This window comes from Lissotriton vulgaris, chromosome 1_1, assembly GCF_964263255.1.
Source record: "Lissotriton vulgaris chromosome 1_1, aLisVul1.2, whole genome shotgun sequence".
Lineage (NCBI taxonomy): Eukaryota > Metazoa > Chordata > Amphibia > Caudata > Salamandridae > Lissotriton > Lissotriton vulgaris.
In genome coordinates, this window is record NC_141685.1 from 1,512,862,805 (window position 1) to 1,512,883,394 (window position 20,590).

Below are 20,590 nucleotides of genomic sequence, written 5' to 3' on the forward strand. Positions count from 1 at the left end.
CCAAAAAATGCCAGGTCTAACAACTATCAATTGCTAAGTAATGAATTCGATATGAGGTTTCGTTTGATGCATATATCGAGTACATTTCCTACTCGTTCACGCTTTGCAACAATGCAGATCAGTTATCATGAAAACTTGAGTGAGCTGTCTGCAGGACAGACAGTTTGCAGAAGTAAGTTCATTGTAATTTTTCATAACCACATTAATTTCTATATATCCGCCTTAACAATATTGTTCCTGGGAACGAAATTATCTCTTTATTCGCCAACTTTAGTACTTTTATCAAACCACACATAAACACACTGTTCAGCCTGGAAAACAAGAACGTTGTGACACCCAAGCAAAAACATCAGTTCATAGGAGGGATCTCCATCAGGGAACATCTAGTTTTACTGATGCTTTTAGATGCATGTTTTAAACACTGTCAGAGAAGTGGAGAGTATCACAGAAATCCAAAGGTAACTCCACAGTTTTGGGCACAGCTAAGTTAGACCTAAAACGGAAAGGACTACAAGGAAGAGGAGGATATACAAGGAGATCCTAGTTTGCCAAACATTGGTGCTTGAGAGTTTGATAAACATGAAGTAAATAGCATAAGTGAAGTGGAGCAAGACATTTGAAAACAATACACAGATAATGAAATACGCAAGGTAACCAATGTAGCCAGGCGAAATAAGGTGTAGCGTGGTTAGAAATTAAAAGTCAAAATAAACTAGGAGCAGACAAGTGAAGGATCGGTTGTAGCTGAAGTAAAGCTGAAGTGAGACTGAATTAGAAGTTTGAGAGCAGAGAATGGAAGAAAAGGCAGGATTGTCTTTTTAACATTGAACAGTTGAAAACAGCATGTTCAGCAGGCCAATGAGATTTGTTTGAGAAAAGTAAAAGGTCAGAAAGTCAAAAGTTATGAGAAGTCTCAGGGGGTGTATTGGAATAGGGAGGAAACAAATAGAATGGGGAACTAAGATGTAATTTATAGTAGGAAAAGCATTACATCTGTCTTAAACGGATTAAATATGACAACGTGTGATGTCATCCACTTTCCAGTGGCAGAGAAGCAGGCATAATGAGGAGCCTGGAGAGAAACAGGAAACTTAGACAATAAGAAACAAACCTAAATATTATCAGCATAAAAATGTGTGTGAAAACCAAAAGAGATAATGGAAGACAGGGGCACCCTGTAACATGTATATAGTAATGGTCCAAGCTCCTACACCACAGTGTACTATGGGGGTTTGGGGAAACGTATTTTGGCATTCTCCATTGATTTTTTTTTTTATTGGATTTATGCGTTAACATGCATTACTTGAAATGTATATGACTACACACCAAGTTAAGGCTTTATTAATGTTATTACCTTCCTAATTCCTGTCCCTGTCGAACGGTGCCGCCATTGCCAGTCCACTGCTAAAAATCCGCCTTACTGGTTAACATTGTATATTGCTAACATCTGTCTGAATACTTAAACGTAATTTAGATATACAAAAGTCCAAAAGGGCTTTTTGTCCCGCAGAATCGAATGCAGGACCGCAAACAAGTTGTAAATCAAGCCTTCAGATTTTTGGAACTGTTCATTTATTTTTTTGAGTTTTAAGTAGCGCGAACTCGACCAGAAAGTATCAGAGCGCTTTACATGAGCACTAGTTGCGTTACAGTAGACCAGAGGTCTTCAAACTGTGGGGCGCGACCCCCAGGGGGGCCGTGGAGCGATGCAAAGGGGGTCGCGCCTTCACAGTGTCACTTCTGCCCTGGCCTCCAGGGCTTCAGCCCCCCTCCTCCCCCGGCCCCATCCTGTGTCTCAGCCCGGGCTGCTGCAGTGCAGCCTGTGCTCCTGGGGCCTCGGCTGGGCAGTGTCTGGAGTCTTATCTCCGGCCCGAGTTTTTCACAGGTCTTTAAAGACCATTAGCATATTTACATGCCTTTGTTAACCGATTACCAAAGCTTAGTTTTTTTATGGTTCCAGTACCCCCTGGGCCCCTACTGTACCTATTCCTTACATTTGTATTTTTACACTTACTGCTGTAGTGTGAGAATGCATTTAGTGAAAATAAATATAACGTTGTGTTGCCAAAAGAAACATGCCTGCTGTGTGTTGTTTAAAGATCCTGCAGGACCTGCTCTTGACACTAAATTGAGTTATAAATAAAAAAGTATGTATTAATTAGGTATGTGACTTTTCTGTCTTTATTTTCTTTAATTAGTAGTCATGGATCATTGAGGCAGCCCTAGAACACAATTAAAAGTGCTTTCTATGTACATTTGCTGTTCTAAGTATTCACAGATAAGTGCAAAAATTACAGCTGTAGGTGACTGCTTATTTCTGGGCCATCAAAATAATGAGCTGGTAACCCTAATCATTAGACTGGAAGTTTGTTGCAGGATCAGCACATTATTTATTTCCTCCACCCTCGAACCCTGATTAATGCCATTATAGCAATAGTTTTACTTATATCTGAAACCCTACGCTTCAAGTTTCTGGGAATGCACCCTGCTTTCAAACTACTCACTTCTCATTCTCGCCTTCACTTTCACATTCACCCTGCACTCCCAGCGATCACAATGCACTCACACTAATCACCATGCACTGATAGCGATACAATGCACTCACACTGATCATAATGCACTCACAATGATCACCATGCACTCATACTGATCACCATGCACTCATAGCGATCACCATGCACTCATAGCGATCACAATGCACTCACAATGATCACCATGCACTCACATCATTCACCCGCTCACCCTGCACTCACAGTGATCATAATGCACTCACAGTGATCACAATGCACTCACAACATTCACCCTCTCACCCTGCACTCACAGTGATCATCATGCACTCACACTGATCATCATGCACTCACAGTGATCATCATGCACTCACACTGATCATCATGCACTCACACTGATCACCATGCACTCACACTGATCACCATGCACTCACACTGATCACCATGCACTCACAACATTCACCCGCTCACTCTGCTCTCACAGTGATCACTCTGCACTAAAAAGTTGCTTGCATTGTTCACTCTGTACCTCACCCTGCAGTCACACGAGCACACTTCTCACCCTGCACTCATGTGACACTTCACTCATCTGTCCCCCCCTTACTGCTCAATCTGTAGCTCACTCAAACAAGGCCATCACTAACCATGCACTACTTCGTCCCACTCTGCACTTACAGCCGAACCCAAATTCATATGGTCCCCTCACTCACCCTGCAGTCACTCCTTTTACCATACTCTCACACTGTTGTAATGCTCACCATGCAGTCACATGGGCACTCTTGTCACCAACACAGTGCAGAAGGTTAAAGTGCCGGGTACAAAGAAGATGTAACATGCACATCACAGAACTGAGTGAGAGTAAACTATGAGTATCGCTATAAAAAAATGAAATGTTTGTCAGACAGGTGCTATAGAGAGATGAGGTGTATTGTTGGTGAGGGGTAGTGAGGGAATTCATGGAGAAGGTGGAAAGACTGTTGCACCGTGTGCGACCAGTGCTTGGACAAGCCCTGGCTGGGAGTGTTAACCCCCCCTTCCCCCCCCACCCCCTCCCGAAGTTCGGGTCTAGTGGATCCCCTGCTTCTGCCTAATATTTACATTTGTAGTGGCTACTGTTACCAAAAGGTGTCCTGGGGCTAATAACCATCTGCCTGCAATGTGAGAGAGGGATCCGGGGTTGGGAGAGGAGAGAAGAGAGGGATGGAAGGAAGGGGGTGAGAGGAAAGGGGCATGGGTAAACTGCTTAACTCTGCACAAGACCACCACGGTTTGAATGCACCCTTGCTGCTCCCGGCCATGGCCAGGTGAGCTTCTAATGTGGCAGCGCGTATTCCTGCGGATTGGGAGGCCCTTCACAGAGGTTGACTAGACATCTTTCTGATGTTAATTGCTGTATTTTGGTTATAAACTGCTACTGATGGGGTGAAATCTTTCCTCAGTGTTACTGTGTTTAAAAAAATTCTAAATAATAAAGCAATGCTACCCCAAAATACGCAGCATCACAGAACATTATTTACATTTGCTACGCACACAATTTAGTGAAGCCTGTCGAATAATTTGGTCCTCACCTTCCTCATGACATAGAGGTTTAGAAATTGTTGTCAGGAGGGGGTCCTTACGCTTGAAAATGTTGACAGGGGGGTCTCGGCATTCAAAAGTTTGAAGACCTCTGCAGTAGACAGACCCGTCTGTTTGTGTTAGGCACAGGGAGATTGAGCGTCCCTGCCGAGACACGAACCCGGGGGCATATTATCAAGCCTGTGCACTAAAATTATCGCCGCTTTATCGGCCGAAAACGGCCGATAAAGCGGCGATAATGGGCTTGATAATATGCTCTATTGAATTCCAATCGAAGCCCATGTTAGATGTGAAGACATCTAACATGGGCTTCGATTGGAATTCCACAGAGCATATTATCAAGCCCATTATCGCCGCTTTATCGGCCGTTTTCGACCGATAAAGCGGCGATAATTTTAGCGCACAGGCTTGATAATATGCCCCAAGGTTCCTCAGCTTCGAATTCGAATGCTCTGCCTCTTAGGTCACACTCTATAATTTTTATAAGATAATTTCCTTTAATTTGAAGTACCTCTGTGCACGTTTTCCTCAACAACGTGATTTGTGCATACCCGCAAAATAATTTGAAGCGTGTGACGTGTTACAAAGCAAAAATGCCCTGTTTTTCTAACCTTTCCGTTCCGATGCATGGAAAAACACTGCCCCAGAACAGACGCCATAAAGAAACTCTCATTACCCAGGACGTGTTCCCTGGCAGACCATAAAAGGGAGAAGCGTGGATTAAAAATATTAAACGTGGGCATCTGCTCTCAGAAAATTGTATGGTACATGAATTGAGCATTTGTTACACTGATGAAAATTTATTTCAGTTTTATGTGAAGACATTTACATCAGAGCAGAGCATAATGAGAAGCAAACAGCTGTTGCATGCTGCCTCTGTGCGCTGATCAACACCCAGTGGCCGGATGGGCATTTTAGTGAAAATGGAATTACAGAAGCTGGGAAGTTATTAAATGCAATTAGATCGACATTTGATTTCCAGGGGATCGCATTTACTAATCATGTTAAGAAAACAAAGGCCTTTATTTATGAGGCCTTGCGTCAGTTTTGCGCCACCGGTGCGTCACTTTTTGTGACGCACCAGCGGCGTACAAAATGCACCTTGTTGCGCCATATTTAAAAAGTGACGTATCTAGGTAGATGCGTCACTTTTTAAACTCCTTCGCCACATTATACCTGCGTCAGGTATAATGTATGCAGAGGGGGCGTTCCCCCGCAAAAAGCCTCGTAATAGTGACGCAGTGAAATTTCACTGCGTCACTTTTAGGATGCTGTTGCGTCAAAATCTTGCGCCTGCCTCACAGCAGGCGTAAGACTGACGCAAGCCCTTTCACATGGGTCTTTCCCCACGTGAAAGGACGCGTTGCTGGAGTTGCGGCACTTTTGTGACACACTCCAGCAATGCGTCACTTTCGCGCTTACAGATGCGTCAGAAATACTGACGTATCTGTAAGTCCTTGCGACATGATGCGTCATACATTAAATATGACGCATCATTGGTGTCGCAAGGAGTGTGCAGTGAAAAGTGACTCATCGCTGTTTTCACGCAGCGATGCGTCACTTTTCATAAATGAGGCCCAAAGTCTTTAATACAAACAATCTACTGCCGCATTTTGCCTCATTTTGGAGCTACCTGTCCTTGCCTCAGAGATGTAAAGTCTACTACAGTCCAGAGGTTAGATGGGAGCATCAGCATGACAGAGGAGTCCACTGCCATGTTTTATGTACCTGTAGCTGTGGTAAATATCACACGGGTTATCCATGTGATGGGATTAAACCAGAGGGGTTTTACCTAGGTCGAAGAGGGCAGGAACTGTGCCAGGTTTTCTGGCTGACCACTGAGGAGTTACACTTACATTCAGTGCACGAAAATGTATCTCATATGGCTATTGTGCAAATATGGCATGGATCTGGTCCTTCTGGACCTACATTGGGCATCCCTGGTTTGAACATTAGTAGCTCCAGCTTTCACCTGGTTACTGCTGAAGAAATGATCTCTGCTTTTTTAAGCTACTCAAATACTTCCCACATGGGAAATCACAAAAAGCACAATGTCACATAGGGTTATTATGGCAGTTTACAACCAGAAGTAGAGCGTCGGATTCGGAACACCTTATGAGCTGAACTTGGCAGCAAGAAATCACAAAATATAGTATAAGAAAGCTGAGCTTGAAGGGCCGTATTATGATTCTGTTTTGGACCGTGGCAAAGGAGTGGGAGGCAGCCGTGTAGCAGTTTATCAAGAAATCACTCTTTTTACAGCAGGTTGTGCTGGTTCCAGTATAGCTCCTGTTCTGTACACATCACAGCTCAGCCACAACAGAGTGATGAACCAGGCACATGGCAGCCCTCTCACATAAGTGCTGGTGCAAAAATAACTATGGGCCGGATGTACAAAGCTTGTGATTCCAAAATGTTTTTATTAAATCTAATAAACTTATTTCGCAATTTGGTAACATGTTACCGAATCGCAAAATGGTTTTACAAATGCATAACAAATCGGTATTCGGAAGGTGCACGTTCATGGCGTCCCTTGCATATAGTGATTCGTTATGGTATGTATCAATATTTCGCAACCGTACAAAAGGGAAGGGGTCCCTTTGGACCCATTGCCATTTGTGATTGTAAAACATAAGGTTTGTGGGAGTAAGCAGTGGTCTGGGGGACTACTCCCAACTCTCAAATAAACTTTGAAAAAAAATAAAACTTTCATGCATTTAAAAATGAACAAAAGGTTTGCTTTATTAAAAAACAATCAAAGGCCTGGCATCCAATCACAGTAAGTCTAATTTTCCAATGTCCCTCGTGGATAGTGACGAGGTAGGATGGATTGCAACCCACTACTATTCAGAATTGTGCAAACCTACCTATTAGTACATAGGTTAGTTTGCAAAATTATTTTCCATTCTCACAAAGTTGGTACGCAACTTACGACCACTTTTTGCAAATTGAAATTTCGTCCATGAGGCCCTATGATTTGGCTCTGGGTGCGCATAAATAAAATCATGACAGAATGATAAGAAAATATCTCTCTTTTGGAAGCATGTAATTAGCAGCTAGAAAGATCAAACACTGGAACAGGATGCAAGAAGCTAAATACCCCAAATATCACCTATAAGCACCTCAAGGATTTCAGAAAGGCGCGGCATGACTGCAAGAAACATATCAGGAAGTACGCAGCTCAGGTGCAAGATCAAGAGACCAACATCACCAAAACCTTCTCAAAGGTCTCAAAGGAAGTGGCAGGAGTAGCAGGCAGCAACCTAGAGGTCACAGATACGACCCCTGACTAATCCCAAATGACATCCATGATTACACCCATGCAATGGCTAGCCCTGGTGAAAATTGACACTAGGGCACGGGGAGGCATGGTAGTGCTTAGGCACGGTTACAGGGGAGTGAACACATATCAATAGCCCTAGACATGAAAGAATGCTGGGCAGAAGTTTAAATTGACTGAGGAACCCTGGCTTCCAGGAGCCGGGCTGGAGTTTTAGGGGCAAGGAAACAGGCCACACTTGTATCTGGAATTACCTACAACCATCATGTGGCGCTGTCCTTACAGACAGGTGTACTAGAAGAAGTACTACATTTGTATACATTTATATAGTGCCTTCTCATCTATTTTCCTGCAGTCTATTGCACATGTGAAGTTCACCTGTGACTCCTAAACATGATGCAGTTGTCTCCCAAGGATGTAAACTGTGTAGTGGTTATTAAAGTCCACAGCACTGCAGGCCTGCTAGCCATGGATAAAGTTTATTGAAAAAAAATGGTTGTTAAAATCTTGGCATAACATGGCTACTACAATATTCATATGACTATTGAAAATAATTGAATAAGGCACATTTTTCCGTGCTGTGAAGCATGAATGATTTACAGGTCTGTCACTGTAGTAGATTCAGTACACGTTTTGCCCTTTTGCCCTCTCCTCCCAGACCAGTTCCATAGTGGAGATGTTAAGGCTGGAGCAGCGAACATGTCCATGAGCGGACCATCTTCCTCCATGGTTAGAGCAAGGGCAACATTACACTGGTCTGACAATGGTTTGTCCTATCTGAAAGAGACACGTTAGTGATAGATTCCTTACCTTAGAATATCCCCAGGCGTCAGACTGGATCCGGAAAGTTGTGCGTAGCAGTACCCTTGCGCGTCGGTAGGCGTCGTCTGCGGCTCCGCGTCCTTCGTCGGCGTCGTGGGCGCCGTGATGACGTCGTCGGAGTACTTAGACGCCGCCTCTGCGTGCTGACGTCAGTTCTTCTTTTTTCCGCGCCAGCCAGCGCAGATCTGGAAAAAGCAGTTCCCTAGTCATTTTTTGACTAACTTTTTGGATCTTTTGATCTCTTTCGAAGTCTTCTCGACTCCGACGGTGCCGTTAGGGATGCCCGGCTTCAAGCACTGCGGCGGTTGCGAGCGACTCATGTCGGTTACGGATCCGCACCGACTGTGTCTGACGTGTTTGGGCGTCGACCATGACGACGAGGCCTGCTCCGACTGTCGGGCCCTCTCGAGGAAGGCCAGGCGGGAGCGGTCCCGCAGGCGACTCGAGATCCGCCAGTCGGCCCCGCGCCGTGTGAGGTCCCGGTCCCGGTCCCACGGGAGGTCGAGGGACAGGTCGCGGGGGCGGAGCCGTCACAGCTCCGGGAGTCGGCGCCACTCCTCTGGGTCCAAGTCGTCAGGTAAGAAGCATAAGAAGTCGAAGAGACATCATCGCTCTTCCGACTCCCCCCGACGCTTGCGCGATGCGGCCGGGGGTTTGGGTGACACCGCCCACGCGGCTCCTCAGGAGTCGCGGGCGCCGCGTTCGGCTCCATACCCCCGGTCCCTGGGCTGAACGCGACGCCGGAGGAGATAGAGCGCTTCCTCATGGCCATGAGGTCCCTTTCTTCTCCGACGGGTTCCGCGGCGCCTTCGGGCTCAGCGAACCCGTCTGGGGGCCCTAGTGGGTCGGGTTCAACCCCGACGCCGTCGGGTGCTTCGGCCTCGACGCCGCCGGCGTCTTCGACGCCGGCGCCGCAGGGCTCCGCGATCCCGACGCCGCCGCTGCCCTCGGGCTCGGCGCCGCAGGGTTCGGCGGTCCCGGCGTCGTCGGTGCCTTCGGGTCCGACGCCGCAGGGTGCCGTTCGACCCTCGTCGGGCGATGGAACGTCCCCGGTGGACCTTACGGCCCCCCCGGGGTCGGTCCGTGTGGTGTCCCCTCCGGCGTCGGTCCCGGCCGACGCCGTCCCCAATACCTCCTCTCTATGGGTCCCGACGTCGGGACGGCGCCCGTCGGCGCCGATCCCGACGACGTTCGGGGATTTCTATCCCTATGAACCATCCTCATTCACTAACGACCCTGAGTCTCAGGAGATGGGGGACGAGGAGGATTGGGAGGGGTCTGAGGACCCTCTGACAAGGGAATGTCAGTCTAGCATGGACTGGACAGGAGACCTTGGGGAGGCCAGTGGCCTGGACACCTCTCCAGACACTGGATTTGTCTCTCCTCCTTCCGTGGCTTCGGAGGAGGGCGCGACTTATAGTGTGGTGTTGATGAGGGCTGCTAAGGCATTGGGCCTTGAGCTCCCCGTCGCGGCCGTGAGGACTAACCTCCTCACTGAGGTCCTTAAGCCGCAGTCAAGCTCCATGGAGCCTATGCTGCCGTTTAATGAGGCCTTGTCGGACGTTCTTTTGGGCACTTGGTCCAGGCCCGCTACAGGTTTGCCTGTAGATAGGAACGTGGCCAGACGCCACCGCCCGGCTCCGGGCGACCCATGTTTCCTGTCCACCCACCCCACCCCCGAGAGTCTGGTTATCCAGGCCTCTAACTCCTAGACCGCCTTCCCGTCGGCTCCCCCTGATCGGGAATCCAAGAGGTACGAGGCCTTTGGCAAGAAGGTCTTCTCGTCCCTTAGCTGTGGACTACGGTCTTCCAACACCGCATGCCTCTTGGGCCGTTACACCCATTCTATTTGGGAAACGGTGGCGGAATTGCTGCCAGAGTGTCCGTTGGAGGTACGGGCCAAACTCGGCCAAGCCCTGGTGGAGGGCCGGGACGCAGCGAAATATTCGATCAGGTGTGGACTGGACACAACTGATTCGCTGGGCAGAGCGATGGCTACGACGGTGGCGATTCGACGCCACGCCTGGCTCAGATCCGCCAACTTTTCGGCTGATGTCCAGAATACCCTCATGGACATGCCGTTCGATGGCCGTCGCCTCTTTGGCGACAAGGCAGACCACGCGCTTGAGCGCTTTAAGGACTCCAGGGCTACGGCCAAGTCCTTGGGCCTCTCAGCCCCGCGCCAGCAAGTGGCTGCTTTTCGCTCCTTTCGTGGCCAAGGAAGGGGCGTCCCCACACGTGCCGCCAGCCACTCGCCGCAAACTGTCGTCCAGCGCGGCGGCGGCCGTGGAAACCGCCGTGGAGGCGGTCGGGGAGGCAAGCGGAGCCAGTCCACACCTGCCCCCGCAGCATCCGCCTCTAAACCCTCCTAGTCCGTGCTTTTCGGCCCATGTGACGCCAGTGGGGGGCAGGGTTCGCCATCACCACGCTCACTGGCGCACAGTCACTTCGGACAGGTGGGTGCTGCAGATCGTCCGAAGGGGCTACTCCCTCCCCTTCGAGACGACCCCTCAAGCCATGCCACCGCAACACCACCGCGTATCGGGGGATCATTTGCGGCTCCTGCAGGAGGAAGTTTCGGCCCTCTTGGCCAAGGGGGCCATCGAGCGCGTTCCTGGGCCAGAAGTAGGTCGTGGTTGCTACTCCCACTACTTCCTGGTACCCAAGAAGGGCAAAGGGGGCCTACGCCCTATCTTGGATCTGAGGAACGTCAACGGCTTCCTCCGGAAGGAGAAGTTCAAAATGCTGACACTGGCTCAGGTCTTAGCTGCCCTAGACCCAGGAGACTGGATGGTAGCGTTGGACTTGCAGGATGCGTATTTCCACATCCCGTCCTGCCGGCCCACCGGCGCTACCTGCGGTTCACGGTAGGCCTCGAGCACTTTTAGTTTACCGTGCTCCCCTTCGGCCTTACCAGCGCCCCACGGGTGTTCACGAAGGTGATGGCGGTGGTCGCAGCTCACCTGCGCAGGTTAGGGGTTTCAGTCTTCCCCTACCTAGACGACTGGTTGTTGAAGGCGGGCTCGCCCCAGGCAGTCGTCAACCACCTCCAGACTACGGCGGATCTCCAGCACAGGCTGGGATTTTCCATCAATGTGCCGAAGTTACACCTGTGCCCCTCTCAGAAGCTCCTTTTCATCGGAGCGGTTCTCGACTCGGCGCAGTTTCGGGTTTACCCGCCCGAACAGCGAGTCCGGGATATTCAGGCCCTGATTCCGATCTTCAGGCCGTTATCCCGGATTTCGGTCAGGCTGACGCTGCGGCTTCTGGGGCTGATGGCCTCCTGCATCCTTCTGGTGCATCACGCACGGTGGCGGATGCGGGCTCTGCAGTGGGACCTGAAGTTTCAGTGGGCCCAGCACCGGGGCAACCTTTCCGACCATGTCCTGATCTCAGAAGGCACTGCGAGACAGCTGCAGTGGTGGCTCACGGACCGCGATTGGGTCAACGGCAGATCCCTCTCCCTTCCCCAACCGGAGCACGTAGTTGTGACGGACGCGTCCCTCCAGGGCTGGGGTGGCCACTTGGGAGAGGCGGAGATCAGAGGACTCTGGTCTCCGGCGGAGTCCCGGCTCCATATCAATCTGTTGGAGCTGCGGGCGATTCGTATGGCACTGAAAGCATTCCTCCCGTCTGTCCGAGGGAGTGCAGTGCAGGTGTTCATGGACAACACCACCGCCATGTGGTACTGCAACAAACAAGGCGGGGTGGGGTCGTGGACCCTATGCCAGGAGGCTCTGCGCCTCTGGCAATGGCTGGAACATCAGGGCGTGACTCTGGTGGTTCAACACCTGGCAGGTTCTCTGAACGCCAGGGCGGACGAACTCAGCCGTCGGTGCTCGATGGATCACGAATGGCGTCTGAGCTCGGACGTGGCGCAAGGCCTCTTTCTGCGTTGGGGAGAGCCTTGGTTAGATCTATTCACCACCGAAGAGAACGCGCAATGTCATCAGTTCTGCGCGTTGGAATTTCCAAGGCGGCACTCGCTCGGCGACGCTTTTCGTCGCGAGTGGAGCTGCGGTCTCTTGTACGCCATTCCGCCTATACCTCTTCTGCCCAGAGTGCTGAAGAAGATCAAGCGCGACCGAGCACAAGTCATCCTTGTGGCTCCGGACTGGGCACGAAGGTACTGGTATCCCGAGCTACTCAGTATGTCAGTCGATCCCCCGGTTTGTCTGCCTCTTCGGGAGGACCTTCTGTCGCAGCAGCAGGGGACGGTCCTCCACCCGAACCTGTCCAGTCTCCACCTCCATGCATGGAGATTGAGCGGCGACAGTTGAGGCCATTTGACTTGCCTCCTGAAGTTTCCAACATCATTCTGGCAGCCAGGCGTCCCTCCACAGAAAACGGTATACGCCTGCAGGTGGAACAAGTTTGTGGCATGGTGCACATCAAAGGCTGTGGATCCTCTCAATGCCCCTCTCTCTGAGATTCTTCTCTTCCTTCTTTCTCTTGCCCAGCAGGGCTCTGCTCTGGGCACTATCAAAGGCTATCTTTCGGCTCTTTCAGCCTTTCTGAGGCTGCCTGACCAACCTTCTTTGTTCAAGTCCCCCATAGTTAGCAGATTTCTGAAGGGCATCACTCATACCTTTCCTCCTGTTCCTTTCGTGATGCCTCAGTGGGACTTGAACTTGGTTCTGACCTTTCTGATGTGCGCTCCCTTTGAGCCACTTCATAACTGTCCGCTTCGCCTTCTTTCTTTGAAGACTGCCTTCCTGGTAGCCATCACCTCTGCCAGGAGAGTGAGTGAGCTCCAGGCCCTCTCTTGTAAGCCTCCTTTCCTTTCAGTCCATCCGGACAAGGTTGTTTTGAGGACTAGGCCCTCCTTCTTGCCAAAGGTGGTCACGGCCTTCCACATTGGGCAGTCCATCACATTGCCCACCTTCTTTCCGCCTCCGCACCCCTCGAGAGAGGAGGAGAGGCTCCACCGTCTGGACCCAAAACGTGCGCTCTCGTTCTATCTGGATCGCACACGCCAGTTCCGGGTGGATGATCAGCTCTTTGTTGGGTACGCGGGCGCTAAGAAAGGGAAAGCGGTGCACAAGAGGACCATTTCTCGATGGATTATCATGTGCATCCAGGCGTGTTACTCCTTGGCTAAGAAGGAACCACCTGTTGGGCTGCGGGCTCATTCCACTCGAGCCACGGCCACTACAACTGCCTTGGGCCGAGGTGTGCCCTTGCAGGACATTTGCCAGGCAGCTACGTGGGCCTCGTTGCACACGTTTGCTAGGCACTACTGCCTGGATAGTCAAGTCCGGAGAGACGGCTACTTTGGCCGCTCCGTTCTCCAGGACTTTCTGGTGTAAATATTGGTTCGCAGACCCACCACCACGGGGATGGTATTGCTGGGGTATCTATTCTAAGGTAAGGAATCTATCACTAACGTGTCTCTTTCAGATGCACAAGTTACTACTTGTGTAACGATATATCTGTAAGAGACATTAGTTAGTGATAGATTCCTTACCGACCCACCCATCCTCCCCGTTCTGCGAACCGATATCTAGGGTTAAGGTCATCCCCTTTCAGGGCCCTAGTTTCTTGGCACCAGTGTCGGTTTTTGTCATGGCTCTGCGCTTCTGGCGCGGAAAAGCTGTGGCTAAGAACTGACGTCAGCACGCGGAGGCGGCATCTAAGTACTCCGACGACGTCATCACGGCGCCCACGACGCCGACGACGGGCGCGGAGCCGCAGACAACGCCTACCGACGCGCAAGGGTACTGCTACGCAAAACTTTCCGGATCCAGTCTGACGCCTGGGGATATTCTAAGGTAAGGAATCTATCACTAACGAATGTCTCTTACAGATATATCGTTACACAAGTAGTAACTTGTGCTTTAATTGTATTTCCCCAAGTATTTAGTGATACAGAGATCATCAGGACTAGCTTTAGCGCTGGTGGAGCCCAGTGCGACAATCATTTTTGATGCCCCCACTCCCCATGACTTCCTCCTTGGATTCTCTCACTATCACGGGGCAAAAAAGCCCCTCATCTCTCCAGCCATGCAATTGCTAAATACAGTGCCCTCCCCTGAGGTCAGCTCCCCCTTCACAGGCCAGCGTCCAGTGCGGGTCCACCAGTCACACTGCTCTAAAGCCGGCCCTGGAGACAATATTATTGTAAATTTATTAGTGAGTAAAATCTGAGGGATAATCACCAGGACCAATTGATTAAGAATTTAAATTCAAAAGTGGTTTAACAGAAATGTGACGCCTACCTCAGATAATGGGATGACACCTTACTCAATAAAAAAGGTATGCTATATTTTTGATAAAATTTAATAAGTCCAAAAGGCTTTACGAATGGCCCAATTATATGTGGCATTGATATTGACTGCCTCAGAGACTAATCCATACTTCTGGGATCTTCAAGGACATCTTTTGTCAATTCATTTTTCATCTTGAGCAGCACATCAAATGACTGAGAGGTGTGTGAAGGCCCAGAAAAGGACACCTCGTCGAAGTCCTCATGTTCTAAGGGCAAACCTCATTCTCTACTACCAGTTGAATGTGTTGAGATATTTATGTGCATCAACTGAACCCTGGAGTTTAGATCTCATTCCTATGAAGAACTTCAATGGTATCTAAGCATTCAAAGAAAATAAAAAGTGTCCAACTAGAAATTACAGATGTTTTCATGCAAGATATTTTTCAAATGGTAAAACATGATCAATTTGAAAACGAGACAAGAGCTGCTAATTCATCGAATGGATATTGTGCTGGGAAATTATCCAAATGTAAATATAGTTGCCCTTTTGTTTGTTAAGAATGCAGGGACTTTCATGCCTACCTAATTTAGCAACGTTAACCCATAATTTAAGAGCGCCGGAAATACTTTACGAAAACTGAACTTCGAGGGGCATCAGCACTGCCAGAAAGTTCTCTTGTTGAGATCTATCTGAAATAGAATTCATATCATTAATTGTCATTAATATCGACCTAAAATAATATTGCATCCACTACATCAACACACTTCTGCATTGTACATTAATTATTTTTACTATTCTTAACCCCAACTATACTTGCTTTGGGAGGTAGGTATAACTGTAATTTAAAATAACAATTATATGCATACCTTACAAGGTAGAGCTAGGTTGTTGTAAAGGATATGATACTATTATCATATGGTATATCACATGCAATATATTTACTTACCTCCGTAGGTAGTCATGCATTTAATTTGTCTGTCGAAATGTACACATTGATTTGTATAGTTGATTAACTTATAAGACCACACATGTCCCTTCTTTAGATGTGAACGATTTGTTACCAAGGAGAGAAGGCATGGATACCACTTAAAGGACTGCGTTTCTTTCCTGGTCACGATTATGGAATGCCTTAATTTGTTGTGTCCAATGTACTCACTAATTTGGAATTCAGATTGGTTTTTAATAGAATCCCAGGACAATAGTGCCTCATCCATGCTTAGTGAAAAGAACCTAAGTGTACGATAAGGCATTGAAGCCAGTAAAATCCAGGAGGCACGTGGACATGGAAAATCACTTCCAGACACATTGTAAAGGAGCCATAGTTTCAGCACTTACAGTAGATCTGGGGAGACATAAAGATATGTAATTAGTGGACTATGATCACTGTATCCCTGATCAGTAAGCCCGAGGAATGGCAGCATTGAAAACTATCAGACCTGTCAAACATCAAGGTCGGAACCCTGTCCCTTAAAGATGACCTTAAGGCCCATTATTACAATCTGAAAGCAGAATATAAAACAAATCAATTCAATTTCAAAATCACCTGGGAATCCGTGTAAACTCCCAAGCCATGTGGGCTCAGCTTAGCTATACGAGTTTATTCTGCTGAAGTTGTAAAATAGATAGCTGAGGAAAACGGAAGTGGTGTAGATGTTGTCCAGGGAAGCCCACAGCCCCCTATTAGCGTTTCTCCATGGTGTGTTGCGTAGGGTTGTGAGGTCGGCTCCTCTCAAGAATGTTACCCAATTGAGCCACCCCTTGAATGTGGCTTTGGATGTGTCCTTCTAATTGGTAAGGACTATTTTAACTGAACCTTCCCAGGATCTCGGTAATCCACCAGATTCTTGTTCCGTTGGCCTTCCAAAACAGTTTCGTAGTTTTCTTGCCTCTCTGGGTCTAAGAAGTAGAGTCACAGTGTATTTTTATTTATCCCAGTTGCTATCTCTCCGTCTTCTCTGTCTCTTTTCCTCTGTCTCTCTTTGACTCTTTCACTAATTCACATTCTCTTTTTTGTACTATTTGCCTCATTCTATCTCTGACTATCTCTTTCTCCCTTGTTCTTTCTCTGTGTGTTTCTCTCTTCCTTTCTTTCTTTGCCTCTTTATTTATTTAAAACGTTTTGTATAGCGCGAACAAGACCCCGAGAGATATCAGAGCGCTTCCCCAGTTCTTTTGACCTCTTTATCTCTTCCCCCTTTTCCTTGCATCCTTTCTGCATGTCTTTCTATCTCTTGGTCTCCCTATTGCTCCTAGGTCCTTGTACTGACGTCAGTTGTTGAGGGATGGTCATGGTGGCGTTAAATAGGAGTTGAACATTCTCCAGCATGCAGCAGTCTTCAACTATCGTATCATATTTTGTTTTATTAGGATTTTTATAGGACTTTAATGCCAATTTCGAGATTAAAAGTGCTTATTTGCCACTAAATTCTCCAGGTTTAAAACAATCTTTTGTCAGGTAAATTTAATAAGTATGTTCTTCTACCCAAATACTGGTCGATTTAGTTACTGAAAAATGAAAAGTTTGTATTGGGGCAAATGTTGTAGGTCAGGGTTGTCCAAGGTCCTAAAGTGCCGGATCCATGCCATGTTTTTAACGTATCCCCATTTAGATAAATGTTGTTGTCTTGTAAATCTGGCATGGAGCCGGCCATCCAGGACCGACTTTGGAGAACCCCTTTGTAGTTGAATACACTAGTTGCCTACTTAGCAACATACATTTAGAACATGGATGCCTAGCATATGTACAGTGGGAACTGATCCATGCCAGATTTTTTGAATTAACGCTGGCTATGCAAATTCATTCTATTTAGACTTTTTTGTTTATTTATTTTATGTCAATATCCGGAAAACATGCAGCCCTCCTGAGCTTATATTAGACACTCCTATAGAGTGTCTAATATAAGCGTGTGTGAACAGTGTGATAGCGTGTGTGAACAGTGTAGCTCATGAACTTGTTTAGAACAACATACCAATCTGCCCAAAACCAGCAAGAAGAATGAATGTGTTTAAATCAATTTGAATTTTATACAAGTTAAATATAATGTACGTAAAAAAAAGGCATATCCTTCAACGAGGTGGCTTGCTCCATAGCACCATAGCTGGAGCTGCTGGTGACTGGCGCCTGCGGTGTGTATTAGGAAGCTGTGGAAGTGGCTTGGCAAGGAATGGGTGGTATTTTTGTGTAGGAATGCTCTTGAGTCATCAATTTTTGGAACGTGTATAAAGGGAACAAGAGAAAGTTAGGCATGAATAGTAAATCCATCAGTTTTCTATCTGAACTTCCTTTTTTGTCGTGCCTGCACCTTTGGCACTCCCCTTCCTAAGCCTCCCCTTTTCCTGATCTGCCTCCCTTTTACATGTGTGGCAGGACCTCCACTCTGTTCATATCCTCTGGATGATTTGTGAACTAAACGTACATCCCTTCATATGTCTCCTTTATGTCCATTACATAATGTAACATTCCCACTCTCTGTTTAGAAATAAATGGCCGATATTCAAAACTTTATTGCTACAGCAGAATGCATTTTTTGTTGCTTTTTAACTTCAGCAGTGATCCGTTCTGTGTAGTAAGCAGCTGGTACTTACATGAGCAGTCTGTGTATTTCATCTTGCTGTCTGCCGACCACATAGCTCTTCTCTCCTTTCTAAATGTGCTGCCGCGGTTGTGAAAAGTGGATATTTCGGACGGCTTACCTGTCAAGCAGACCTTGAAAACGAGAATTTAGGAGACACATTTCATTCCAAGCACAGCACGGCTTGATCTTCCACCAGCTTTGACAACCCAAGGCCATGTGGCAATCATTGTTTTGCAGAATCTCTTTCCAATCATTTCCCTACAATTTACTGCTCTGTGGTAGCCCAGAATCAAATGAGTTTTTTCCTGCATGGAAGCACATGCAGCACTATGGCTCGGGCATCATAATGGAGAAAAGTTGGCATCAGAATGCAGCGCCTCACCATCAATACAGAACATAGCCACCGCCAGCCCAGCAGAAAAACAACACCAGTCCCAGGGCTATTTACATATTTGGTCACTAAGCAGCCTTTACTCAGGCAAAGTCTCTAAAAAGTAGAGATTTACATTCATTACATTGTTGAATATTCACTTTGCTAATATATGTACTTTCTTTCCTCTTGAAGTTGTTCTTTCTGTATAGTTTTCAAGCAATTCTCTAAATGAACAGCTCCTTTCTGTTCTTAGGTCCAGTGCGACGCGCTTCCGTTGGAGCCAGCGGTACTACACTACGGAAGACGAGTGGGCGTTGGACAATATCTACATTGGACAGCAGTGTCCCAGCATGTGCAATGGGCATGGATGGTGTGATCATGGCGTCTGCAGGTACATGCACCTAAATGTCAGTTGTTTCAACAATTTGGCAGAGTTCACAGGTTTCTAATATAAAGTAATTCAATGAGTACTCCATGGATGTCAGTTCATCAAAATGCCCGGGGTAGTGGAAGTGGCATCGCCTGCCATTTGACCTTTACTTTAACTCACAGACATGCTTACGCATTCAAACACATTCACACTCTCGTGGACATAAACAGATTCGCCCGTAAGCATGCATAAATATACATTCAACTGCATTGTTTACTTACCTTAGCTTCCATATAGGGTCATATTCCAGCTAATGTACTCCATTTTCTATTACATTGATAGTGAATAATATTATCCACTATTTGTGTAATTAAAATAATTAACAGAAAATCAGGCAAGTGGAGCTCCAACTAGTGTCCATTAGGAAGAACTGCCCCTGTGTTCCAGGCACTCATTTTGCCACCTCTAAGGCTAGGGGAAGCCAGAGGTCACAGCTGCGACCCCTAAATGGCGTCCATGAAGTACTCGACAACCTTCGAAAATATGCATCTGGGTATCTGCTGGCAGTTCTCATCAAAGAACCGAAGATAAATCGGTCAGCTAGATGAGTCCGGTTGTCTTTATCTTGGACAGAATAGGGCATCCATAACCCCAGGCGAGCTGTAGTATAACATAAAACAAAGTAAGGTCCAACAAAAGGGAGAATTTAACCAACATTTATTTGGAATTACTTGTACCAGTGACAGAAGCATGAATGGAGTTAACCACACTCTTAATTATATCATAAAATGAAGATTGTATCAACAGAGGGAAAATAATTATTCAGAGAAGGCATACATATGAAGAACATTTAAACCGGAAAAATATAACAGAAATTTGAAGAGCAATTTATTTTCGATCAATCAGTTCAGAATTTGTAAGAATTTTTCTTCAAAGGGAGTGCGTGTTCTAGCATAAGGTATAAACAGGTCCAATGCATGAAAAAAGTAATATAAAGCCCATTGGTTTAAAACATGTGCTGGTCCATTCTTGCAAGAAATATTTACTTTATCAGTCATCCATTCATTTACCTGTGTGATTGAAGATGGTTGAAAACCTGCTTTGTGAAGTGGCAACCATTGGAGCAGACGTCGATGTTTTGGTCTCTGGGTTAATTAATAAAAGAGACCATATCTATAGGACAGACTGCATAGAGTAAATACTTCTGACCCTGTGTTTTTGGGAGTGATCTGTACCAGTCCTATGCGAAAGTGAAAGAGCCTATTCAAGTTGATTGAGCAGGCATCAGTGTTTACACTTATAGTGTTTACACTTCACTGATATACGTCTTGTACATTACATGGAAGGATGTATTGAGTGTAAACATAATTTTGAAAATGTAATAAATCCTAATGGGAAACCACGTCAGCTACTCTCAGGTAACCAGCAGACAGTTACTCTAAGAAGCAATTTGCTGAAAATGTGTTTCTACTCATTAATATTTATCCAAGTGAGCTTGGGTCTCATGGTGACTTTCATGGAGCTTCTGCAGAGGCCCCAACCAATTCCTGACCACAGGGCCAGGAAGTGGACCTAGGCCTGACTGGCCATTCTGCCATGTCCCCTGTGGGCTGCAGGCTAGAGGGCGGCGTTTACTGCTGGATGGGCGCAGCGATCCAACCATGCGCCTCCGGCCCAGTTCTAGTTCGAGGCAGATTTAAATATTTTTGCCAGGGCTGATTTTGGTTTCCATTCGGCACTGTGGAGACTCTTTCTAATTTAATTTGGAAGTCATCTATGGAGACCTGCAGGAAGTAATGCACCTGGCAAAAACAAGAGTCAGGAAAGGGTTGCTTGTGGGAGTCCAATTGACGAAATGCAATAATGTTTTATCAAC

The 20,590-nt window shown here is 47.2% G+C and overlaps 1 protein-coding gene across 1 annotated transcript in view; it reads left to right on the plus strand.

Annotated features, from left to right (window-relative positions):
• The window catches only part of RELN (reelin), a 1,675,658-nt gene that overhangs the window by 1,197,361 nt on the left and 457,707 nt on the right, over positions 1–20,590 (plus strand). Inside the window, exon 23 of the mRNA XM_086967429.1 lies at positions 18,598–18,735. Coding sequence (XP_086823555.1) covers positions 18,598–18,735 — 138 coding nt within the window. The remainder of the gene's footprint in view (positions 1–18,597; positions 18,736–20,590) is intronic.